This window comes from Dromaius novaehollandiae, chromosome 2 (assembly GCF_036370855.1).
Source record: "Dromaius novaehollandiae isolate bDroNov1 chromosome 2, bDroNov1.hap1, whole genome shotgun sequence".
Lineage (NCBI taxonomy): Eukaryota > Metazoa > Chordata > Aves > Casuariiformes > Dromaiidae > Dromaius > Dromaius novaehollandiae.
This window is the reverse complement of record NC_088099.1, coordinates 164,652,437-164,679,471: the sequence shown is the minus strand read 5'-3', so window position 1 is coordinate 164,679,471 and position 27,035 is coordinate 164,652,437. Positions and strand designations below refer to the sequence as shown.

The 27,035-nt window shown below is 41.4% G+C and overlaps 1 protein-coding gene across 3 annotated transcripts in view; it reads left to right on the top strand.

Moving 5' to 3' along the window:
• Positions 1–27,035, top strand: part of TRAPPC9 (trafficking protein particle complex subunit 9) — a 455,157-nt gene that overhangs the window by 344,707 nt on the left and 83,415 nt on the right. Inside the window, exon 22 of one of the 3 annotated variants that reach the window (XM_064507902.1) lies at positions 6,707–6,796. The exons of the other annotated variants lie outside the window; for them this stretch is intronic. Within the exon in view, the coding sequence (XP_064363972.1) occupies positions 6,707–6,768 (62 nt within the window). The 3' untranslated portion in view covers positions 6,769–6,796. Of the gene's footprint in view, positions 1–6,706; positions 6,797–27,035 lie in introns of those variants that run through there. 3 annotated transcript variants of the gene reach the window in all.

The window sequence follows — 27,035 nt, the reverse complement described above, 5'->3', positions numbered from 1 at the left end:
TGATGAAGTGTGTGTTCTTCTTCTCCTTGTCATTAAGGAGTGAAATGATTGTAACCAACATACATGGGTAATGAGTTTTCAAGGTGAGGAGCTTTCCTGCTCTGCTCCCATGCACATGGTTCATCCCATTGCATGGCTTCCATTGAAAACAACCATGCTATGGTTTGCACTTTTTTTCAAGGCAAGCTTAATGCCAAAGGCTCAGTTTTCCAAAGGAGGTTGAAAAAGCCAGTGCTTACTGATGATAGGAGTTGTGCCCAGTATACATGAAGACCCTTTGTAAATACTTATTTTGTTTATTCAATTTACTTTTTAAAATGAGGTCTCCTGTGCAATTTTGCAGTGATCAAAGGTCGTAGGAGTCCTTTGAAAGTTTTTCATTTGTACCTCACTGGAGTTAATAGAATATTGGAAGATCATTATAAGAATTCAGACTCTCAGATGAAGACACAAATCCTGCAAATTTTGTGTGTCACAGAAATGACAGCTTTCCTTAAGCTAATGAAGTCTTGTAGTTGTTCCCAAATCTGTGCGTTTTTTGTTTGTACCTTTTTAAGATTTCTTTACCATATCTTGCCTGCAAAGTAAAGCAGAAGAGAGGAATTAAAATAGTGAAGACAGTTTAATGCAGAATTTTCTTGAATTTATGTTATGAAAATCAAGTTGGATCCACACCTGCTCTTTATGTTATTAAACATGCTGAAAAAAGAATGTCCTAGATTCTTCATTCCCAGAAAAGCAGTCCCCAAATAAAGCCAGTGATACAATTAACACCGTATAGGATAGGTGGAATAATTATCTGATTGTTATCCCACCAGTTGATTTTGCAGCTGCCAGAGGTTTTTCATTTTTGGTGGCATGGTTCCCACCAAGGTGGGCAGCACGTGGTGCAGCAGCCGGTCTCATCAGTGACCATTGCACTTAGGCCTTTTCTCACTTACCTGGAAGGAAGTGAAGGGTTTTCATTTGATGGCATTGGGCAGCTCATTGATTATTTCCATACTAACTTTGAGCCTGGTTTCCCTAAAACTTCACTGTTACTCTGAATTTGTGCTGGTGGCTGAAAAAAATTCAGAGATTAGGATGAATGCAACTGGATGTTAAATATTTAAGAAGAAGCGGTGGAAATTTAATTCACAGTTGTCTTTTGTTGCAAGTGGACTACCGATCAAAAGCAGAAATGTGCCTTTCGGATATAAAAAGCTCATAGATTCTTTTTGGTAGACATCTGTGTACGTGAGAGTTTTTAGTATGAATAAAAGTGGTGTTTGTGCTTTGAGAAACAGTACTTCTGTTTCACTTATGTCTACTTTGCAGACAAGAACCTGTAGCAATGTCACACACATGCAAATATATCCATATTTGCAGGCATCTGTCTGTGTATGAATTTAATGCTGATACTTAAAAATATACTGGACAATGGGAAAGTTATTGTTGGCCAATGAATCTTAATCAGATATATATTTACTAATCGCTACTAGTCAGTGGTATTCGAAATACTGTTTTCCATATGTTGTGTTGTCTGTTCTAAGAATATCTCAGATACCACTCTGTAACAAACTCAAATGTTGGCTTTTACTAAAAATGGACTTCACAAAAATTATAGCACTATTTCTGCCTTCCTATCCCACACTGGGGCTAAATGTGATCAGTTTGCTATCAAGGAGCATTAAATAAGAAATCTCAACTACACTCCGGAGACAAAAGTTTGGCAAGCGGTGACCAGCTTCAAGGCTCACTGGAGCATTGGCAATATCAGCATGTATTCACGAACAGAAATGATGGATTCCTGCAGGTAGAAGGTGTAGGAATAAGTGAAGTTTTCAGGTTTTTTGGGTCATATTTGGGGTAGTATTGTTAGATTGTCCCATGTTGACCTAGCAGAAGAGCTTTGTAAGAACCAGCACACAGTCACTAGCAGCCCAACAAAAAAAGCTGAAATGGCTGAATAACAACGTTTCATGGAAATCTGGTGAAGGTCATTTTGCATAGAAAAAAACTACCCCAGAATCCCTCCTGTTACTATGCCCATAGCTGAAAAAAGAGTCGTTTGGCTGCCAGATTCTCAGCTCAAGAAGTCCGAGATGTATTTGGAACCTGAGGTCTTCGGGATGATTTTCTCCTACAGAAGTATAAACTGGCAAAAGTCAGTGTTTGAAGTGTTTGACATCTGAGAACTGCTTTCACTTGATATTTGGAACTGACTTTGAGCAAAGGTAACATTATGTTCCCATTTGAATGTATAGATTTAGATCTGTAGGTTCTTAATTTCCAGTGCAAATTTCCCTTGCGGTTGTGATTGGTTTAAATCTCTCTGCTCAGCTATTTTATGTGCACTGAGACTGTTCTTTAGAGAGATTTTTCTGTTTCTGTCAGAATGAAGATCGAATTTATGACTGTGTTCTAGGTAGGAGCATCAATTATTCCAATAAAAGTGAAATAAAAAGAGCTATTTACTTGTTTTCTCAGACAAAGACTTGCTGGGACTTTCAAGTAGCTGCGCTGTCTGTATCACAGCAAGCCCCTGTAGCACAACGAATTCTCATGCTGCCTTCACATGTGTTCCTGTGCTCTTCAGTAGAGATGCCCATGAAAACACCCTTGTTGATACCCTGGGGACTAGCTTGTTATCATGCTTTTTGTAGACAATTTCCCTAAATAATGTAGTTCAATTCAATGGAACTTAAAATAATACGTAGCGGAGCTTGAAACGGTATTGCACGGAGAGAGTGTCACTTTAGCAGGAGCGTGTCTCTGGTCTGTTGTACTAAAATAGATTTGTTGCTGTTGAATGTGAAAAACAACGAAGCTCCCTACTGCTTGTGTTGCAACAGCAAAGATTGTTCTTGTCTTTCTGTTGGGTTTAATGTATCCTGCACGGAAAAGAGAGGCAGGAAATGGAGTATTTTCAAAGAATGGAGGAATCTCTGGTTCTGCTCTATTCTGTTTGAGAAGATGGAAGGGAGGTCTTGTCCCATGCATGTTCCAAGTGGTTACTTAAGGCTCAAAGTATGGGACAAGATCATCTCACTGCTTCGCTTGGTCTCTGAGGAGGTGTCACTTGATCTGTTCATTGCATTGCCAATTGGTTGGTATCGAAGTTACACAAGTAAAATTTCTTAATGTCCTTTTTAAATCTTCCATGAACTGGAGAGGGAATCAGCCACGTGATCCAGCGCTGTCCTGTGAGGAGAAGGGTTATTAACACGGAATTTGTTTAGATTTGTTTTTTTCCTAAGAAATTTCATTTTCATTAAGTCTTTCTCCCTTATACTCAGACCACGATTTCCCTTAGCCTTTAAGAAGGGAAATGATCTTCCCAATTTAATATTTTCCTTTGATTAAAATTTGTGCAAATCATGCTGAGAATCATAACATCTGGCTGTTACAGTGTTCTTTATCTCTAGTGCTCAGAGGACTTCGTAAGGAGGCAAGCGGCATTCACACCATTTTGTAGATAAGAAGTTGAAATGCAGGGAAGGAGGTGCCTTTCCTAACATTTCACTCAACTGAGCAGTGCAGTGCTCTCTGTAACAATGTAATGCTGTTTATCTGTAAATCAGCTAACTGAATATTGGTGAATCCAATTATTTTCATGCTTCAGTGCTCTGTCTGCGGCAAGTTACCTGTCCGCTAGTATAGTCTTGCTTTGAAGACAGCATGAGCTGTGACATCCTACCTGTCCTAATGCTGTGTCTGGTAAGAGAAAAAGCACATTCTTAATTTTGAGCTTTTTTTTCACTCATGGTTGTAATAGAGAGCCACATCTTTCCAAAAAGATCACACTACATTGAACTGTGTAGTGGACTGAGGAGATGATAATGTCCCGGAGTTCACCATGGGGAGCTCACTAACACAGGCTTGGACAGAAGGTACAGACACAAGGCAACCAAGTCTTGGGCGGAAAGGCTGTCATTCTGAGAAATAACTGAAGAAATGATGCCTGGGGAGCAAGTATGTTCAGTACTGCGCTTTCCGTGGGGTTTCTGTAGCCTCCTCACTACTGGTTTTCTCACAGCAGTAGAAGCTGAGGTATCATACTTCTGCCCATGGCTTTAGGTCTGGCTGGAAGCTGCTGTTGGGCAATGTTTATAGTACTTCAGCTTGGTTTCCAGTCATGCGTTACTTAGCCCTGGTTAAATATGTATCTCTCAAAACACTAAGATGAAACAAAAATTGAGTTTCTCTAGTTTCATTTTGTTCCTGGAAGTAGAAAGTGAAAACTTGGAGCAAACAGTACAACAACACGATGTCATGGGTGGCTCGACTCATTTCAGCTTCAGATGACTTTCTGTTAGTAGGTAGCTGAATGAAGACTGTCCACCGTGCAAGATTATTTGCAAAAGATGGCTTCAGTAACACTTTATAAGTTTTTAAAGGCAACACCTACAAGAAGTTGATGATTCCTAAATTCCATAGCCAGATTTGATTAAAAAATTCACCATATTTGACTGCATTTACTCACACAAGAAAGAACTGTTCATTAACAGTGGTAACCTTGTTGTAGCCATGACAGTTGAAGGATATAAATGAGCTGAAGTTTGTAGGAAGAGGTCATCTCTTTTATTCCTTCTCTTACAAACCTTGCTCCTCATTAATATGCATTCCTGTTTCCTCCACTAGCGAAAACGTAATCCTGCACCAGAATGATTGTTCGCTTTGAGCTTTGTCACCTCAGGCTTTCCAGTGTTATTTAGTTTTGGTTCTCATTTAAGAAATTACTCAAGTAGTGTTTCTGAAAGAGGTTTGGAATGTTAATTAGGTGCATTAGGTCTAAGCTGAGGCCATCAAATTAATTTTACTTCTGTCCTATGTAGATATGAATCTTAGCCTCCTAAATTGAAAAGGCTATTACATTATATACAACCCGTCGTGTCCCTGGAACTTCTCTATAAATGCGTTTAGAGTACTTATCTGCCCCAAAGAAATATTTCGGCTCGTTCAGGATAAGACATTTGAAACACCAACTTTGGAGAAGAATACAACCTCCTCTGCTTCCTTTTACTTCTGATTTTGTGGCAAAGTGCTAACTGAAGTTAAACTGAAATAAGAAGTATGTCCTTATCGAAACCAGAGGACTTTTATGGAGGCTTCAGGATTCCTGGGTATTTAAACTGACATGAATAGGACATGCTACAGCTTTAATTTTAGTAAAAGTGCTTGTTTTATGAAGAATCTTGTGTACCAACTGCATCTAAGATATTTTCTGAAGTTGAATGGTAGCAGATGGAAGGAGAATTCATTTCTCTTGGTTTGTATGAAAGAGGCAGGACTTTGTATCATTGGTTTTATACGTCCATTGTGATCCTCTTCGTTGTCGCAGAGAGCTGGGTATGATGCTAGAGCTACTAAAAGATATTCTGGCAAGTTTGCGTCTATCCGAAGTCCAAGGTCTATCCAAACAATCATAATCATGAAGGACTGCCTGAGGAAAGCATTATTGACGCTAGCCAGAAAATGCGCATAAAACTGTAACCCGTTTTGTAAATGGCTGTAATTACACGCTTCAACCATTATCGCAACTTTTCTCGAAAAGGCAGTCTGGCACACTGGGCTCTTGGGCATTGTATGGGGTGGGGAAGAGCAGACTTTGTCTCAGGACCTCTTTGGTTCATTCCTCCGCAGGGCCTTCGGCTCTGCGTAGCCTTGGGCGTTCACATCATCTGCGTGCGCTAGCTCACGCTTTCCAGCTCCATCCACGTCATGTGCAACTCGCCTGTATCCCAAATTTCTGCCCATGAAACCTAATCTGCTTATAAAAGCACAGTCAGTTGGAAAGGCCGGATTTAAAAATCTTCCTCTCGAACCTTAAAGCTTATCCGTCCCCATCCCAGATCTGCGATTTACTAAGGGGAGCTAAGCAGTAATTGCTTGAAGACACTGGGGGTTCTTAGAGTTTAATTACTGAATGACTGTAAATGCACAGAGAACCTCTGATAAAAGATGCTTAGGACATGGAAGGTATATTTGTTCTAATGTCTCATTGCAGGGACCCTTTCCTCAAATGAAAATCCTTGGGATAATATAATTGTCATGATAGTTGACTAAAAGCCCATGCGGTTCCTTTCTAGTTCTTTTTTCTTTTATAAATGTTACCTTAGGAAGAAATTATTCCAGTTAAATTTTTCACAACCAAGCTGTAAACTGAAAGTTCAGCTTCAAGGAAGTTAATAAAAGGATGCAGTAAGATGTGGTGTCACGCATGATGTCACGAAATAGATAGTGTAATTAGGTTTTTTTGTCTCAGAGAGAGGAAAAATAAAATGCTGGACTGGGACATAAAAAAGGAAAGAATTCAATTTCCGATATTTTAAGTGAGAAAAAGATTTTTTAAAAAAGAGGAAAAGAAGCAGTGCTTCACTGAGCTCTTCTGCTGCAGAGTCCTGTTGTCCAGCGGTGGGAGATACAATTTGGAGCTTCTCACTGATGTCTTTTGTGTCTTCAGCAAGACATTGAACCGTGCCTTGATTTCTTCATCAGCAAGATGAGATTTGAGATGAACATTTTGGTACAGAATAATGTGATGTATGCAGTTGAATAAATTTGAAGAGTTTTTCAAACAAATTTGCCAGTAAGCTGAATTTAACCATCCAGAGAATTGTAGCTGTTATTAGGAATATATTAAATCAACGTTATTTGGTATGTTTTTCTGTAAGCAATCAAAACTGAAACAATGTCCAATTTGATTTGGTGTCCCAAATGTCAGGTTCTCCTTGGAGATGCGTTAGTGTTTTGAGCCTGCGATATGCCCTGCTATTCCGCAAGTGAAACCACAACGCTTCTTCCGCAGAAAGCTGACAAGGCAAATCCCGCGGCGAAATCAATGCTACGTCCCCGTTTGAATCTGTGTGTGTTGCTTTTCCTGCAACCTTTGATGTTGATTCTGAAAAACGAAAATTTTACAGTTTCTTGCTGGGGATTCAAGGCTGGGAGGCTTGATTTTTCCCAACAGCAGATGGATTTTCATTTCTTTTCTCCATTTAATTCATCGTTCTTATTAACCTGATCCCTGAAGGTATGCGGCAGGCAAGAACGCGGCATTCCTGATTGCTTTCATTTCCCAGTGGCAAATTGGCCAAACGCAGCTTCACTGAAAGTTGTTTTTAAACGGCAAAAATCAAGCATAAGTCAAGCATTAGTGCAGAGAGACTTATTGGACGTAGCGAGGGGTGTCTACAAGGTGAGGGGTGAGAGATGGATAAATTCCTTTAACTTTGTGGATGTTGCCATGTTAGGAGTCTGGGATGAAATACCGCTGTGTCATGGGCTCAGTCAGCATCCAGCAGATGAATACATTTGTCATTGGTGGTGTGATTAAAAAGCATAAAGTAACATAAATCCAATAAATTATTCCAGAAGTTCGTGAGGGGTTTTGCATTTTTTAAATGTGAAACCTTGCAGTTTGCTGGTGACAGAGGGTACAAAAAGATCTCCGCGAACTACAGAGTAATAGATTCTCCACTTAAAAATTATGATCCGTGTCATAATGAATATACGGCAAAAAAAGCCACAGTAATAAAAGAAGACAGCCAGAGCCATGGTGAAAAAAGCTGAAAACATGCCCATTAATATATCGAAAACAGCACGCGAATTGTCTGAACTAGAGCATAAGAGCTGGATTGGCTTTAATGGAAGTAAACTGGTGTTTGAGGTAATAGCGAGAACTTAGCTAGATGTAGGCTGCGAGGTGAAGCTGTGCTGCTCAGCCCCATTAATCTGTGTCCACGCCGCCCCCAGGGATTTGTATTTTGACTTTTTGCTGACAACACTCGCAATGACTACAGTCTCCCCAGCAGAAAGAAATGGTGAGTTTTCCTCAAAGCTTCAAACTTGGAGTAGCCAGGATGCTCCCTGATTCAATAACAGGGGCTTGGCCATAACTACTACCAGATATTCCTTTGCCCAGAAATGAGTAAAGACATTTCCTTCTGGTTTTCCGAGATTATGTGAATGTAATATAGAGTTGCCCGTAATACTTCCCACATGTGTTAGCTCTGATTTTTTTAAAAAAGGCCAGATCCTTGGAGATAAACCACCAGCATTCAGATTCCTGCTACGTATATTAATATATTGTAACAGGACCATGCAGCAGCCTTTGGGACTGGGAGTGGGGTGACGCCTCATCCCGACTCTGTAGAAAAGACCCCCGAAGTGGAAAGGAGAACAAGTGCAGTATGGATGAGTTATTTGGAGGTTTTGGACAAAAATTGCTGTTTGGCAAATGGCAGTTTTTTAGTGCAGACTCAACAGTCAACATGAAGGCACTTGAACCTCCTAAAATAATGTTGTCTGTCTTATAGCAGGAGATAAAAGATGCCAGCTACGAATTAAACATGGAGCATGGCTACTAGGGAACTTTTCCCGTGCGTATCTTACAAGATACGGCGACTGAAACACACGTCGGGAGATGATGAGGAACATTTGTGTGCATTCAATTTAAGGTTTTTCAGAAAGCACACACTGTGGTGTTTGTACTTTACAGGCTTTTACATATCCCAGGCATTGTTAAGACATTAATGGCTCCTGACACATGTCTGTGAATGAGGGATAATTGCTGATAAATTCGCGTTCAATGCATTAGAAATGTGTGCTTTGATCTTGGGGAAACTGCTTATCTGCTAGTGAGGACATGGCAGGCTGTGGTTTTAGCTTAGGTGTGCCCAGAATCCGCTTATTGGAGTTGCATATGTTGAGGAGCTACAAGAATTAACTTCAAGTTAAAAAAGGAAAATAATAAACAAATAAACCCCAAAGCAACAATCTGGCATGTTCATTGCTACAAACATAACTGTATCTTGCAATAATCCTGTCTTTTTTCCTCCGTTGTTTTCACTGTCTTGGATGCCGTCAGATCTTCCCTCAGTGCTGAATTCATGGCTTCAGGTTCAGGATCTGTTGTGGTCTGTTAAGGATGTGAGAAGGAATCAGGGTGAAAGCTTCCTAGCACTATTTCTGCTGCAATTCTATTAACTTTTATTCTGAATTCAAGAAAACATGTATACCAGATTGCAGCAGATTGGTTTGGCTTTTTATTTTTTACTGCTCCTTTGGCAAACAAAGGAAGATATCGCCGTACCCCAGCGATTTTTCTGCCGCGCTTCCCTGTTCTAATTGCAAAAGAGCGCATATATTTGTGGCTTGGGGGAATGGGTTGTCCAATGCTTTGAAACCCTTGGGAGAATTTGATTATTTAAATTTAGTGTCGCAGCTCCAAAGCCAGCTCCACCTGCGCTCCCCCTTCCCTCTTCTCAAGGGCTTCTCGACTTGGCTCATGGGGCTCAAGCCTGGCCGTATCTCACCCACCGCGACCTGTGACTTCCTCCACCATTGCTTGCAGATCCAGGAAATTCAACAGCTAAAATTCAGGCCCAAAAGGAATATTACACCTAAAGTCGCTCACAACATTCAGCGAGTCCGTCAGAAAGCACACGGCTTCCTGCAGATTTAGGCAGAAAGCCTGTTGCTAGGAAGTCTGTAAGGAAACATGTAGCATGAAGAACATTAACGCACACAGTAGTCCCCAAATAGCCCTTGAATCCATCCGTTGCATGTCAACATTTGCTTGTGGAAATGTCTTTTCCCCAAAGCTGAGTCTACTTCAGTTGAAACTTTCCAAGTTTGCTGTAAAACTGCTCATTTTCAGTTAGGCAGATGAGTCCGAACGACCCTGGTGTGAGCAGTCAGCTCTGACCTCCAGCAAAGCACCTGTATTGCTGAAGTGGGGCATGTCTCCTGCAGCTTTCACTCCCTTTGTTCAGCTCTATGTATAATTTATTCTTTATTTAAGCTTTTCCTGCTACAGATTTCATAATTGCAATTTAAGCATTACAGTGGGATAGGGCAAAGATTAATTTGATTTTAATTCATTTTCTAATTGCAGTTTTCTCCGAAGCTTGAGTTACATTTCTCTGTGTACTTAGAGCGGCTACATTGGGCTAACATAAATATTAGCCCACTTAAACCTACACATTGTTTTTAATCTCAGAAAAATCCTGTCGTTAGCTTAGCAAGACATTTCAGCTCTCTTCACCACGAAATTGCCACAAACAAAGAAACAAGAATAGAGCTGTGGTGCTTAATTCTATGTGTGCAGCATTGAATAATTATTCCTTAAGGTGTTTGTGGATTATCCTTTGAATAGGGAATCTTGTTTTCAAAGAAATTTGTGGGTTTAACCTTATCTCATCCTGGAGATGTGTCTGAATGCTGCAGGTTGCATATCTGGACGTTGCATATCTGGTTGTGTGGACGAGGGTTGTCTACTGCCACAGCGGTCACAGGGAAAGCTTGTCCTGGAAAGGCAAGTAGAATGGAGGATCTGGGACTACAGTCATCATCAAGATGCTCTTTGCAATTAAAAATATGATCCAGAATTTAAAGGTGAAAGATTATAGCAAGGTATCTCACATAAAATAGAAAGATCTTCTGCTCTATGAACTAATCTTGTTGCTGGTTGGTCATCAACATGTGTCCCTGGTGGTGCTCCATGTTTAAGAGCTTGCAGGCTTAATGTTTCTACCAATTTTGTTCATATTATTCTGCTTTTTTCCTGGAAAACTAGTTAGGCCTGGATAGAAACGACCACATCAGTAGCAAAAAAAATTGTGCAGGTCTTAGCAGAGCAGAACTTTGCTTCTAAATTTGTTAGATAATTAAAACATTTAAATGAGAGTCTGTTAGCGTATGAAAAATCTTTTGAATTTGTAGCATCTCTGAGTTTGGTGACTGCAGATGTCTTGGTTTAAGAAAGTCGGGTTATTTACCTCTCACACGAATCAGAGGGCCAAGAGGTGTGTACACTTATTCCCCTATTAGCAATGGAGCTGCTCTTAATAAGAATAAAAATTCAAGTAATAACAGGATTAGGCTGGGTCACATCACGATCCTGACCTGTGTTCCTTGGGGTAGCTCTGCTTTCTGGTGCAATATTTCAGGATGTTTTGTGGCAATTTCGGAGATTTCTTAATGAGGAACGAGAGGGGCCATACCCCAAGGGCCAGGGAGCAGCAAGGGCCGGCCGGCCCGTTGGGAAAGCAGGTGCCAGGTGACCTCCCAGAACGGCTGGTGACCTCCCAGAATGGCTGTGCGTGCTCAGGCCCTTGCTCTAAAAAAACCAAAAAAATCTACAAAAAGGCAGGAACAAAGCAGTGATACATTTTTTACATTTATACATATTCAAGTCAGCTCCAAATGCTTAACAGCTTAGAGTAGAACAAAGAAATGGAGAACAATGCCAGAATTGAATGCTTTAAGAGAGAGCGGCAGGAATACCGTTGACTGCTACCTTTCTCTGTTCTTGGGAACAGGTTTTTTTTTTTAATTTTAATTGATTTCACCCCTTCCACCACCTTCCTTTTTTGAAAAGCACAGCATCTCTCAGTGCCCCGGCCACCAAGGCGATGCCATGCCGCCGTCTACACACATACGTTTTCCCAAGCGCGTTGTCTATAGTGGAGCGTCAAAAATCAGAGCAGTTAAACTGCTCCAAACAGGTCTGCAGCATCGTCAGGCACGTCATTTTAATGGATTCGCTGCATTATTTAGCCGTAGTTAAGAATCTTAGAAATGCATTTATTGCCCAGCAAGTTAAGAGCCATTTATGAAGGTGTGACTCAGGTGGATTTTTCTTGCTTGTAAAATGTCACCTAAATACTGGCCCTGCATATGAAGTTTTCTGCTTGGTGACAATGATGAAGCTTTCTAATTTTGCTGGGAGTTGGAATACATGCAATGCTTTTATGTAAGGATCAGTGTAATTCCTGTAAGTTTGCTGGGTTGTGTGTGCCATTTTGGATCCTGGCAGCTTAAGTGGTCTTTTGGCTATTTTGTGCTGCCACTGTGATGTTAAAGCTTTTGGAAAGTACAGGAATCTTGTTCATGATGGTATTAAACACCTCAGCCTCCTACGATGTCCTCGTTTTACAGAAAAGCTTTTCTAGGTCTAGTTGAAGAAAGAAGGAATCTACATTTGCTATATTTATTTGAAATATAAATATATTTATTGGGCAGGTAATCAATCAGAAGAGGTATGAAGGTATCATCTCAATGAACCTTCCCTTTCTAAATAATGTGGCCTTCCATCACATGGCAATATATAACAGTAAATTTTATTTCAACCTGCCAATGTTTCAATAAGGTAGCTGGGAATTGCTGGCTTTTTAAAATGCGTTTGGCACTATTTTATTTATGTGTTTTGAAGAAGTGAAACAGGTAAGGATTTAAGTCCGCTACTGAAACTGTATGTTAGAAACTTGCACAGAAAGTGCTGGCAATGTGCAATTATTGTTGATGTCTGTCGCAGACACAGTTTAAGCTTTCTGTGAATGAGCTCAGTCTTTGCGATAGTGAGCACAGAAGACATCCAAAGCAGGAAGATGAATTTAAGACATTTTCGGGAGTGTGGTTTGAGTCTGCTTATTTGACTTTTTGTGCTTTCAAGGTGCATGCTGATGTGTTTTTTTACACCTGTCTTTCCAATGCTTTGGTTTCGTGCTGCTTTCTGTCAGTGGAGTGTTAAGAGTTTGGTATATGAAAGGTGTCTTCTCCAAAATCCATACAATCCATGTAATTTGCTGTATACCTTGAACCTTCTGTGTGCTCATGAACTACTCTTTCTTGAAAGGTGACAGAAAGATTTCTAGTAATAACTGGGTGATAAATTAGGATTGTACTTTAACTAAGGTAGCTGCAATCCCAAATTTGCTGAAGTGTTTAACTTCCAGAGTTATCCCTTTTCATACTACTCTATTTTAAACTTCAAGGTGATTCGAATGCCGGTTGTTCAGTAGCCAGGATGAATGGAAATACTTATCATTATGTAGGTGGTTGGCCACAGGGTTTTATTGCATCTCTGAAATAGAAACAATACTCCTTTTCATTTGTGTGGAGACTTTTGCCTGAGGATATTAATGCAGTTCCATAACATTATTAAGGAACATTATTAAATCTAGTGTGTGAGTAGAGTAGATATAGTTACCTGCCAGTAGAGAGAGCGTACACCAGTGGGGAGCAGAACCGTATTTTTCTGATCTCTTGAGTATAGAGCTTATATTGGAGAGAGTCACCCCCTCTCAGCAGCGGATACGAGGCAATGGGTATTTGTAGATAAGTAAGTCCTCCGAGCGTTCGCTCTGTCTATGGCCCATCAGGTCACAGCTTGTCCATGGCAAACTGCTTCCAGATCATTGGGATCAAAGACTAAATAACATGAGCCGAGGCTGTCCTAACATAGTAATTCTCCACGCTTTACGCCACACCTGACCGTGAAATGCAGATTATATCAGCGGATGACTTGTTTGGTATGAGTGAAAACAGAAGAGCATGGCATTTTCAAGGCTTCCGTTTCCTGCTGGGTTTGAAGCTCTGAGAAACCTCTAGGGTCATCTTGGTCATGGGTCAGTGCTTACTCTGCCATGCTTGCGGCAATATGTTCACCAAAGGAGAGCAAGGGCTTTGTTAGGAAGCTTTACGAGCTACAAAATGGGTTTATCTTTGATAGTCGTGAAATGGAGATTAGCATCCTCAGCCGATGCTAGCACTTGATGTTGTGCGTAGTTCCCTCGTAGAAATATATTTCTTTTTCTCACTCTGAAATACCTTTTCCTCACTTCTTCTTCTCTTTTCTCCTATTTTTCCTATGTGGCACATAGAGACTGTTGGGAGCTTGTTGATCAAATGCTGAGATAATACTGCTTCCTTGGTAAAGTGGCCTTCATCCGGGAGTGATCTCCTGGCAGCCCTGTGAAACACGCCTTTCCCCAGTTGTCTTGCCCTCTTTCTTCCTCTGGAAATATCCTGGTCAATTCTGATAGAAAACAGTCCCCGTAAATCTTACTTGTGCTCTACTAACTATCATTCTGAGTATGATCAGGTGCAGCATATAGCGAAGTAGGTGGAACGCAACCACTTTAAGGCATTTGCTCAAGATGTTAAGGAACGATCATCCGGAAATTCATTCTCTCCAGGAGAGGAGAAGCCCAAGCTTTTCCAGTGCTGGCAGTGTGTGGAAAATAAAGTCAAGGTGTGTAAGACATGGATGCAAAGAGAAGGAAGGCAGAGCGTGGTCGAAAGGTGGACACAAGGCAGGTCCAGCTGAACTGTGAGCTCCGCTCTGTGCTTCCAAGAGCTTGGCGGCATGCTCGTTCCTTAAGGCCAGCCACAAAACCCTTCTCCATCTCTTTCACTTTCTCTCCTTTCTGGAAACTTTGCACAAACTGAACCTGCCTGACAAATTCCTGGTCCTTTGCAAGAAGGCTTTATAAACAGATGCATTTCTGTGGCAGTTGATTTTTTTTTTTAATCCAAACAACAGAATTGCGGTGTGATGAATTCTGCATGCTTGCTCAAGGAATCAATACCCTCTTTGGTTTTCACAGTATGGATTCAATTTATATGTGCTGAGGGAAGCAGGAATGCACTTTTCTAAAGGAAACAAAATGATTCCCTAAGTTGTTTATATAGTGGTTTATTTGCAGATGAAGAATATCATGTGCGAGTGTAATAGATCTGTCAGTTGCAAATCATCTCTATGTATATGAAAAGAGATCAAAGATATATCCTTCCAAAAATAGACCTCTTTATGTAATCATTATAAAGTACTACCACAGGCAAAGATAAATAGAGGCTCATCATGGTGATAAAGTGTTTAAAACATTGAGTTCAAGCCTAATAAGGAAATTATTTTGTTATTATTGCTGTTCCTATATTTTAATTATTTAGAAGCATAATATCAAGAACATGAGAGGTGCTTTATAGATATAAGTGTTAGAAATCTTTTTCCTTTTTCTTTCTTAAAGGTTTTGACCAGTGTAATTTAGCGCAAAAAGTTTTATCCGGCATATCTGATGTCATTTCAAAGTAGGACGGAAATGAGAGTAATATAACAGAGGTTTGAATATTCGAATCAAGGGAAAGGACCGAACAACAAAAACTAATTTTGGTTGTGAAGCATCATTTCAGTTGCTCTTGCTAGGCAAGTAAGGTATGCGCTCTCAGCCTGGGTTTTATGAGCAGCTTTATAAAACACTTGTATGTTTTTGGCAGAGATGGAGAGATCAGAGTCAGGATCATGAAAGCATTTATGCAGAAACCTTAATTAGGATGTGTATAGGCAGTGATTTATTGCTGTTTATAAATGTTTCCTGGAGTAGGGCTGAGAGAGACAAGAGCTAGTAGTGTTTTAATCCCTTTCATTGCCAATATAGAAGCGTTCAGTAGGGTAGTGAATTCAGTAGCTGGGGGGAGTTGTGCTGGCTCCTGGAGAACCACCCCAAACAAAGCTGTTGCTCAGCCCTTTTTTTTCTTTTTAGTAGTCATCTAATTATTACTTGGCCTAGCAGTGCTTACTGCAGTATCTTTCATCCTAAATCAGGCACTCCAGCTTTTCAATGATTCATGTTGACCATGCTCTGGAGTCTTATTAAACCTCTCCAGCGCCGAGATGCGTCAAAGTGTATGAACCAGTTTTGATGTGAAATCCTATATGCCATACAGGAAAAACTAGCACGCCTGGACCATGCTAATACACCTATTCTGGAAGTGCCCAAAGCACCGTGCTGTCTCGGTCAGTTGTGAGCCTCTGCCTGAGACAGTCTGTGGTTACTCTGGGGCTGGGCAGTGCTGCTGCTTTCAAGGCTTTTCCCTCCTCTTGAATACCTGTGTTTGAGATTATTCCCCCCCTTCCCATGTAATACTTGCTGTAATTCTAGTTCTGATCACTCTGAACCTGTGTTTTCATCTTCACAGCATTGCCAGTACCCACTCTAATGACACACGTGAAACCATTTGGTTTTAAATAAATCCAGCTCCGGCATTCACCTGACAACTGTAGTTAGTAACAACCTACTGCCATTACCACTTCAGCTCTTTCACCAATTTTGGTTTATAAATAAAAAATGGGATTAGTTTTTCATTTCATGTCTAGTAACCCCCAGTGGGGAGTGCTTTCCTGGAGGTCAGACGGTCTGTCAGATGCCGCAGTGTCTCCCTCGCTCGCTGATTTGGGTAACTTGATCAAAAATTGCTCTCCATGTAAAACTCAAAATCCTGGGAGAGAGGATGTTTTGAAAGAAGTGTGTGGCAAAAAATGTTCATGTAGAAATTAATAAACAATGCAGAAAAGAAGTTGGCTGTTAATTTTCTCAAATGTTTTATGATGGTAGTAGACTTTAATACAGAAAGCACTTCATAGCTCGAGAAAATAGATAACTCAATTATCTGTAAACAACAATAGAAACTATGCATCAAGTTGTTTATGTAGCCATCCTATTTTTAAGATTTAGTGAGGCTTACTTTTAATTTTAGTTTCTACCAAGCCTTCCTGATTTATCGCTTCGGAGTCTCTCAGTTTATTGCAGTGCTGAACCGTGTACGCTGTCCCCTCCATAAATAAACAAGCCCCATTATTGGATTGTCTGTTAGTACAAAACTCAAAAGTAATATTTAGGCAATAAACTTGCATAAAATTCGGTTGTTGTCTCCTCTAGTTTGTTCTGTCTTCTCATTAGCAGACCTACCTGCCTGCGGATGGCTAGTGAGATAGGAACGCAGCAGCTCTTCTACCAGCTTATACCCCTGGTCCATCCCAGCCGCTGACGCTTCTCCAGGATCAGGTCCTCCCAGAAGATGAACGTATGTGAGAGCAGGCATCTCTGGAAATATGTGCCAAGAGGCAAAATTTCTTTATAGCCCTCCCAGAGTCTCACCTGCCTCTCAAAAGATGAAAACGCACCTCTCTTCCATGTCTTCTTTACATATTTCAAAGAAGTCTCTTGCTTTGGCGGGGAAGGACCATTTCAGGTCTTGCTGAGCCATTGGTATGGCTCACTCATACCTGGGAAAATTGAATTTAAAAATATTTAAATTAAGTTGTTGTCTTTTGATTTTACTGCATCTAAATGACAAGTCAGCTAATTGCTTTCAAATTTGGGTGTTTTCATGTGTGTAAAATTTGCATTTGGAATAGACCGTTTTCTTTTGAAATCCAATACAGTTATTAAATGGCTACAGGGAAGGCAGAGGCAATTGTATAATGATTTTTCTGGTTGGACTTGTTTTAATTGTTTTAACGTTACCCGACAAATAACTCAGGTGTTAACTTTCGAACGGCCTATACTGTCCTGAAATCAGGTTAACTTGAATGGCAAGGCTGAGATCGAGGGGAAGGCAACACCCACTAAAAAACTCAACAGAAAAGGAGACTCAGCACAAATGACTACTTGTGCTCCCCTCCCACATGCACGCACGCTTTCTGCTGATAGTTTCTCCTCTGAGTCGGGACCTTCCATCAGTTTCTTGGGTAATTTGATTTTAGTTGCATGTCTGCTCTTCAACTGCTGGAGAAGAGATGAGGTCAAGCTGAGAGGAACTGTCATATGCCTGGTGGGACCCCATAGGTGCAACGGCAATGCCTAGATGAGTTTTGAGTGCGATGGGGTTATGCTGTCACGTATTTGTTAGACTGCTGTTTTTCAGAAGCGAGGAAAGAGGCTGGGAGTGTAAGTGAAAGTGGGCGTATAGAGCACAGAAGTGAATTTATGATTGGAAAAGTTTAGGAACCGTTGCTATAAACTGTCGTAACTATGCATTTTTGTCTCCAATTGCATGCTTGCAAGGGCCAAAATTAAAAGATGAACCAGTTTTCTTACCAACTTTATCTGTTTTGCAAGCTGCAGTATCTGCTGATCATGCTATGATTGCAAAGTTTGTCTCTAGTAAACGTTAACACCCAACCTTGGTCTTTGCCTTCTCTGTCATCTTCCTTTCTAAATGTGCTGGAGAATACGGCAATGTATTGCCACTATGACTGGATCTTCTTAACAATCTTCTCCCTCTTGAGAAAGGCCAGAAGAGGACATTAATCCATTTGTGTTTTGACTTATTTTTGTACTTTCTTAAAGTCTATTGAACAGTTTCTGGAAGAGGGAGAGAAGTGTGAACAGCCTGACGTATCAAACGCGAAGGCTGGAGAGCCATTATGTGAATAGCTAATTTTTCAAGAAGAAAAATTCTGTTTGAATCAAACTAAAGAAGATCTTTTTTAACTCCTACCCGAAGGGAATGGGGAGAAAAAGACAAAACATGCTGATCCAGTTTGCATGTTCCTCAAAAGAACGAAGTGAAACGTTGGCGGAGGGGAAAGCAAGACTCCCTCGTTAGAGAAATACTCAGTGGAACGTGGAATTAAACATGAATTTTCTCCACTGGAGTGAGCGTCGCAGCCCCTGTTGTTTGTTTGCCTGGCTATGCCAAATGCTGTGTGTGATGTGAAGCTGCTACAGTAAGGAGGGCGCGAGAGAGATTTGTTTCAGAGCCCCCAGTAGCTACGTGGCCAACAGTCTCATGGTAAGTGGGAGACTGCAATTGAAATCCTGGCTGTGCATGGGCGAAGAGCGGAGGTGAAGGTCGATAATTAAATTTGGACTTCTGGCAGTTTTTGAGAACTGAACTTTTGAGACTCTGAAACAAAAAAAGGCTTATTCCAGCCCCTCTGTGGAGAACTGGGTTCTTTAGTGCTTTTCTTGGTATTTATTTTTGATGTACTCTTGAGATGTTCGCAGTGGGATTTCTACCACTTCCTCAGCTGGTATTCCAGCTCTGTTATTTGCAAGATACGTTTCCCAGGGTCTGAAACAGCGCTCTCAACTTTCCTGTTCCTCCATGTCTTTAATTCAAGTTATAGCTAAAGGTTTCAAAGGCAATTATAGCAGTTCTGGAGAAGCAAAAAGGGAGAGCACTTGGGCTCTATGAAAGAGTAGAGTGAGGAAAATATTGATATTTCATTGGAAATAATGGAGAATGTCCATGCTGATGATGGATAAAATATCCGTATTTGCACTCAATTAATGACTACTGATTTTAGAGTTCCTAAAAGAGGGAAATATTTAGATTTCTCATGTAATTTGTGCAATCTTTGGGCCGAACCGCATTCGGCAACGTCCCTTCGGTTACAGCGTAGGTTTCTTTTGGTCCTCCCTTGAGAGAAATAAAACCCCATTAGGGAAAGCTGCAGGTACTCCTGGTTCTTCCCAGCCACGCGCTGAAGTATCCTGCCTTGTAGCTACTGAGATGAACTGAGCTATAAACCGTGGTTACAAAGCTGTGCTGTAAAGCACTTAATAACCTACCAGCACAATGTACTATTTTGCAAAGCAGTTTTAAAGCACTCTTCAAGCCTGGCCAGAGAAAGCACATTACCACCTTGCAGGCAAGAACCGTGTTTTAAAATATGTCACTCAAGACAGTTTTGAGCTCTGCTGTAATGAGAGCCCTCTGGAAAGATGCTCGGCGCATCGTACGAGCGAGACGAGCCCCGGTCGTAGTCTGGGGAGGTGATATTTGATGAAATTGCGTCTGTACTTCCTCTTGTTATTTATATCCAATTACATTGCCTTCGACGGCTGATACAATCTCTGTGTTATCTCTGGTACGTATAGGCTCCCTCGGGCTTCTCATGAAAATGAGGCATTTAAGATTTCCCTGGAAAATTAGATTTTACCTAAATACATCCACATTGATTACCAAAGGTGTTGTAACAGTCTTCACATTTCGGGTTGCATGGGTGTTTCTGTTCGAAGTCCCTGACTTGCATTAAACCTTTCTGAATTTTTCCTCTGAGGAGATATTTTTTCCCATCTGGGTTGCTTGAAAGATTTTTTATATATATATATATATATATATATATAAAAATATATATAAAAATATATATATATATATGTGTGTGTGTGTGTGTGTATGTATGTATGTATGTATGTATGTATGTATGTATATGTATGTATTTTAAGTTTGAATAAAAGTTGTTCATCTGCTCCTAAATAGAATGCGAGACAGAAATACCATTTTTTTCTTATTTTTCTTATTGTTAAATAAGCAAAAGCAAATAATTGCTGCAGGCCAAGCTATATCCTTGCTTACATAGTGCACCTACAGCCTGAATACCATTACAGTCTTCATGGGATAATTCGGCCTGTAAAGGGTTAAGCAGAATTTGAGTTTGGTCTTGTGTTAGGTTCTTAGTTTATGGTTTTATCTTTTGCAGTTCCCCTAAAGAAAGCTTGCTGGTCGCTAGAGAGAAAGCATGTAGTTTCCTTACCCTGGCAAAGCTATTTAAAATGTGGGTCCATCTGAAAGAGGAAGGCTTTGGGGTAGTACGTTCAGAAGTTTAGCGACCGGTTAATGTAAAAGAACGGCACTGTGAGCTCTCCACCGCACAACGTAGTCGGAAAGACTGTAATTTGCAGAGAGCAACCTGTTATTCCTGTCTCAGCAAAGGCACATCAGGCTCTGCTGAGCTGCCTCTGCGCTCTCTGCGATGCGCTGGAAGTGCTGCAGAGGTCAAGAAAATGCATCGTGTGACATAAAAACTTCTCATGCTCTGGCATGAGTATCCTTTCCACTGGGAAATTATTAATCTGTTTCCACATGATGGATGCCAGTGCATTAGAGGACACCAAGAGGAAAGAATGCTTCCCCATGGCCAAAACTAGTGTTTTTTATCACTTGCTTGTTCAAGCCTAGGCCTTCTTTGGCCGAACTGCTTTCCAATCATGTTGAATTCTTTGGGAAATCAGGCAAAGAGAGCTTTCTGGCATGAACTATTATGCTGAGACTATTTGGCCTGTTTTACCTGTATGAAACTACCACCTTAGGGGACCACAGAGAAGAAATCTGGGCTTGGTCTAGGACTTTCCATTAAGCCTCATAACAGCAAGTACAACAAGATCTTACAGAAGAGTAAGAGAGCTGGGACAGATGCTCAGCTCAGTGCAGCAGCTGAGATTTCTAATAGTAAACAGCTAGGGAACAGCTCTGCGTCACATTTTCATCACTGGAGGGTGCTCAGAAGTGACAAAATGCTCGGAAGTTACAGGATTCGTCTGGATTTGCATTGCCTTGTTCTGCAGAGCAGGGGCCAGCAAGGAGATTTCCCCAGAAGGAAGGAAAAGTGTATTTGGCTAGCGGAGATGCCTGGCGATTGCTACGAAAAAGAAGCATCCATGCCAGTGTGCCGCTCCTCACGTTTGTTAAAATGCTAGCGAATGAATTGCTACTTCACTTCGTCTAAATCACTAATAGCTCATGAAGTCAGAAAGAGGGATGTATTTTGAGTTTTGGCAGATATGGATGGGGAAAGGAATTGTTTGCCAAATTTATATTACCTGCCATGGTTCAGCATTTCAAATTCTTCCTATTTAGCCCTTGTAAAGAAATGCAACCTTTAAAAGTTGATAAGGGCAGTAATGATAAATACAGGAGTGGAAGGGAAAGGAGGAGAGATTAGTTTGAAGGCGGACTTGGCAATCAAACGAGAACATCCATAAGTAAGAATTTAGAACTTGTCTTTAAATCAGATCGGTATATTTAAAAACATTTTAAGCAGAGTATAAAGCCCAAGCAACCGAAATTTGGGTTTAATTCTTACTGTTCGCATTTCTGAAATTTCCTGAGCAGACTTAATCAAAGCCGCTGCTTTTCAAAAGCAATTTCTATGTCACCTGTGGTATATGGCTGAAAACTTCTGTTTGTCTACTGGGAGAGGAGTACCTACAGTGATGCTTGTGGCTAGTGCTGTTCTGCCTGGTTCATTCAATATAATCAGATTGTGTTTTAGGCACTTGAATAACTCTTAACAGTTGAGGCAAATCAGCTCCTTCCAATTTCATGTATTTATTGTTTTAAGAACTAGCGGGGGGAAAAAAGAGCATTGGAGCTGTATATTTTTGTAGTGGAGGTATAGTATACCAGCTACTGCAAAATTCAGTAGATTTACGTGCCCTCAATAGTTGAAAAGAAGTAAATGTCTGGCTAAATTATCAAAAGTGTTTGCTAGTACTCTCTGCATTTAAAATAGAGCCTGGTTGCAAATTCTTGTAAGAGATATATCATCAGTGTGATTGGATTGAGAGAAAAAATACGGAAATGGTGGGTCAAAATGGAGGTAGATGCTCATTAAATGTATGCCTTGCACTAAATCACTGCATATTAGATAAAGAAAAGATGAAATGGGGTGGAATAAAGGGACTCCGACTGAGGAGCGCAGTTACCGCTCTGGACACCGTGGCAGACCGTTGGGAGCAGGTAGACCATGATGGCCACACAAGATGGGTTTTGAGGACGGGGCTGGGAAACGGAGGGTTGTGTTGACACCCCATGGGGGGGTGGTGGGGGGGAAGAGCCCCCCCAGATGCTTCTCCCCTTTGGCGCTTTGGAGCACCCAGAAAATGCAGAGAGCATCCAACGTGCATCAGCTACCTCTGCCGGAGAGCGAGCAGAGCAGGGGGGAGCCTACAAAGAGCTGAGTGCAGTACAGATGCCTTTAATCAGCCCTCGCTTTTCTGTAGTCTGTCAGGTGTGTAGCAGGCATGGAAAGACAAATCCGATCTCATATTTCGCAGCGAGTCTGAGGCAAAGAGTAACAGTCTGAGTTTGGCATGGCTGCCTGACAGAGAGGAGGCTTTGAAGTATATACTTCATTTGAAATAGCTTGGCTTGTTCTCACCCAGCAGAAATGGTCTTTTTGTTCTCTCTTCCCTTCCTTCGTGCAAACAGATGCTAAATAACGATAACCTTGCCCTCCCCACCAATCTCCGGGGAAAATCCATGCTAGCGATGGCAGCTGGGCAAGAAATTCGCCCGTAGGACTGTTTGCCAAGCCCCAGGGACTGAGAGTCCTCATTCCTCAAGCCGTTCGCTGGTCTGGGGGCAGCCCTCAGTTCCCTTCGTTCTGCTTCCTAACGGGGTAAATCCAGCATAAATCAGGTGCTTGGTCTCAGATCAAAACATTACGTACTAATCCTCCTGCACTTCAAATTGGGATTGGAATGGTTTCTTTAATCCTATTAGCTCAAATCTGTATTAATTTCTTTTTCCTGTTGGACGGCGTGTTGGAGAGAACTTCTGCAAACCTCCTGTTCTCACTAAAGCCGATGACATTATATTTTGGCTTGCCGTTGCGTAGCGTGAGTGATGCACCGAGCAGATGCTTGCAGTGTCCCTCGGATCCGAGGGCTGGGAATGGGTTTCCCGCTGGCTGGAGGAACTGCCGTGCACGTAGGTGCCCATCCCTTCCTTCGCCAGGCATCTGTGGGGTCCAGGAGAACTTGCCAGTGAAATGCAAGCTAAAACCTGTTATTAGCAATCTGTTGTTTCTTACTGCTGAAATGGCTAACGTCCATGGGCAGGGCTGTGCTGATGGTTTGCGCAGCTCTCGCTTTCGGTAAGCCAAACGAAATGCGCTTTTTTGACGTTGGTTAACTTGTCTTGGGTAGTTTTGTCTGCTCAAAGCATTTGAGTGGACGCAACGTAGAAGTAACGAGCCGGTGTTGTTAGAGACGAAAAAATTGACACTGCTTGGGAAGCAGTTACAGCACGTATTTTTTTCTCTCAAGATTATATCACCGGTGTGCCTGGGCATAGATTTACAGTGCAGACACTTGTCACTTGAGAAGGAGGCAAGGACCGCTATATTACCCTCCGAAGCAAGCTGGAAGGATGCAGATTTTACTGTTTAGATTAGTGGTTCTAGTTACTGCAGAGCAAAGAAAAATGCCTGGAGCCAGTAATTGAAGCCTTTGCACTTCTGAAGCACACCAGCTTGTATTACTTTTGAAACTTGTCCCATTACTGTTAATGGAACCTGTTCATAAAATCTGTTTTCCCAAATGCTTACCCGCATGAAAGCATCACACAACAAAATGTGTAACTATACAGAGACATCGCTTTTCTCCTTTGTACTTCTTCTATTATATAGAAGCATATGGAAGAGAATAAATAGAAAAAAAACCCATATGATAGAGGGAAGGTAGAGAAATTAAGAAATGTAGCCAAGGAGGGGGGGACATGTTTCCGTGTATGTCATTTCCATCTCTGCAATATATCAAGTGAGTTTATAATCTGTCTCCTTGTAGGTAGTTTATGAGAATATTGCAGTCTTGGCCAAAATATGACAGGCTGAAGCAGAGATACTAGAAATGGAAGTGGGAATCTGTGCCCTGGACAGCCTGGACATGTCTGAAGTCATCCGGGGGGCTTTTTGGGTCCTGTCCCAAAAGGGGCACTGAGAGGACACGCACTGAGGAGCAGCTCGGGGCAAAAGGTTGTTGTGATAATATATGGGAGGGTTTGCACTGTTCCTATCGAGATGATATTCCTGAATCTTTTAATCTTTGCATTTGACTGTCGGCAGAGATTTCGAAGGAAGGACAGAGACCAAAAGAAATGTGAGGAGGTGGAAGATGTATTTTCAGAAAGCAAAATGAGAGCAACATGCTGCAAAGATGAAGGCTGGGCTGAAGGGGTTGATGGCACGCGGGAAGGGACAAGGAAACGACTCTTCCCCTAGCAAATTCTTTTGCTTTTGAAGAGAGGTATTTTTGCAGCCAAGTATTAAAGCATCAGCCTTTTCCTGGCATGTCAGGCCTGGTCAGTCAAAGTCTCTGGGAAATTAAAATACCTCTTCATGACTGACGTGGATTTATAGCTCTCCATCAGTTCTGTTACAGCTTCTAAATACCCTTTAAGTACCCTTATTAGGACACTTATGTTACATAAGAGTTGGGCAAATAATAAAATATGGCAAATATATAGATAAATTAGAACTTCATTTAATTACTGTATGCTGCTGAAGGTCGGGGGAACAAAGAGAATTTGAGGACATTAAATTGAAGCATAGACGCACATGAAAAGTTTTAAAATCTCCCTTATCTCGTAATATCGATCCCATATTTTGTGTGGTTCAAACGCCCTTATGAGAATTTATGGAAGCACTTTGGAAATATCTTTTCAGTTATCAAGTCCTAGCTATCGGCTTATTGCTACCGTTGAGGATAATTTAAAGCGGCTTGTCTGCGTTCCCGTATATTAAGGCAGGAGATCTCTTCGTTTCGTGCACGGATCTACTTCTGAGCTTGCAGCTGATGAAACATGTACCCTCTGCCTCCAGAAGAAGGAGGTGGCACAGATGATTGCGTGTGAGCAGAAGATGTGACACCCATAGAGCTGTGGTTAGGGCTTGCGCCACCACAAATTGCTTCTTTTCACCGCAATTTTGATATGTTGTGGATAGGTCCCAGCACGTTGAGCCATGGAAGGATAATCTGATGTAAAATTAGGGTCGTGATCGGAGGAAATGCATGACTAATGTCGCCTTTTCTTGTGAGCTGATGGATTGCGGCACTTTGATTTCCAGTGACGTCCATCCTTTTGAGCCACTGTGGGGCCTGATAGAGATCCTCTCACTTCTGATAACGAAGCAAAACCTCCCCAATTAGCAGCCTCTAAAATGGCAGCAGTAGTTGTCACCTAGCTGGGAGGAGTATTATGAAGTCTACTTAGTGGCTGTTTTAGTTTTCATGGGAAAAAAAGAAATTGCTGCACAAGCGCTGCTTTGATTTTTCTCTTTTAAGAGCATTTTTGATTAAATCTGCTATTGTGGAACCATTCTCAGTGCTTTCAGGGATGAGGTAGGTAATCTAACAGGGCTTCACCATCTCAAAATACCATGATTCCTGGCCAGCCTTAGGCACAAAGGCTTTTCTTATAAATGCTAGGGAAATAATGCTTCACAGTCCTTTGCTTCCTTTCAGTGGGAAGTTCTAAAGGGAAATGATTTCAGATAGAAATGCAAAGCAAATCATGGCACTTCAATAACAGCCCGATCCTGCCACCAGTGAAGGATGCGAGTAGCTTTGCACTTGTAACTTTTCGGGTAAAGTTGCTAGGGCTGCTTGAGTGGAAGGGTTTTCAAGACGTTACCTGCCTTTTTTGACAAGCTTGGATGATTCTGCCTAATCAGGGGTTTTTTTCTTTGTCAGTATTTCAGCACTTCCTAGGTGAATTGGACTCACCACAGCAGGTCTCCTGGGAGGCTTCGTGGAATCTTCTCCCAGATGGTTTCCTCCTTACATGTATATTTAGTTATATCAGGTTTGGGGAAGCTTCTCAGAAAATGAAAATCCTACCGTTTGTCCTTCTTGTAGTAAAACGCCTCTCAGCCTGGTCTCCTCAGAGCAGCCAGTCTGGAACTGTTGGTCAGAAAAGCCATCGCACCAGCTCCACTGTGGTCCATGCTGAGCTCTGTGAAAAACATCCTCCCTAAGGAGCACTCTGGCCTGCTTGTCATAGCCTGGGAGCAAAAAATGAAATTATAGCCCGGATAATGTGAAATGTTGAAATAGAAGCATCAGTGGAAAAGCACGGTCATTGCCCTCGAGCCTGAGTTTGCAGTGAAGTGCCAGGCAGAGGTCTATCAGATGTTTTGACCCTGTTTTTCATGTAATCCTAACAGGCTGTGATGTGTGCGTCACTTAGTACGGACACTGTAGGCAACATGACTGCGATTTCAGAAATAACAGTCAGAGTTCCTGGGGTGAGATTTTAACTGTGAGAAAAGGTAAATGAGACTTTTGCAGGTGCCATCTCTACTTTCTCTTCTCTGTTCATTCTCTTTCCCACTATAGTTCAAAAAATCCACGTGAGACTTGGTTCAATGGCTGCAGCCTGATATTCAGCACATGATGATGAGGTTCAACACTGGGGCAGTATCCAGGGAATGTCATGAGAAATAAAGATATCCTGGTTTTTCTTTTAGTTAACTTCAGGTTTCAGCAAGCAGAGGATAAGATTGCAGCTCTGTGCTGTGTTCTTGCACATCACCCCTTTCCACCTTGGATGTATGAAATAGTACACGGGCTGATTTTGTGCTTGCTGCTGATTTAATAATGTAATAGTGTAATGGCAGAAGACCTTCCTACCATGTCTTTACATTTAAAGAATAGGAACAATTGTGCTTTGGGATTTTGTTCCCAGAAATCATATGCTGTTGTCCACTGTTTAGTCTAGGCATGAATTTATCGGTAAAGAGTGTCTCTCTTCTACCTTCTCCTACTGCAATGAAAAGCTTGCAAGGACATCTTGAAGTTTAGTGAGATAATTATGCTTCCAGTGTAATTGCTAGACAGGCCATACCATTATCATTATTTAATTTTATAATTAACTTTCATTAGTTTCTTAAACCATTAAGGAAAAAGAAGCGTAGTTAA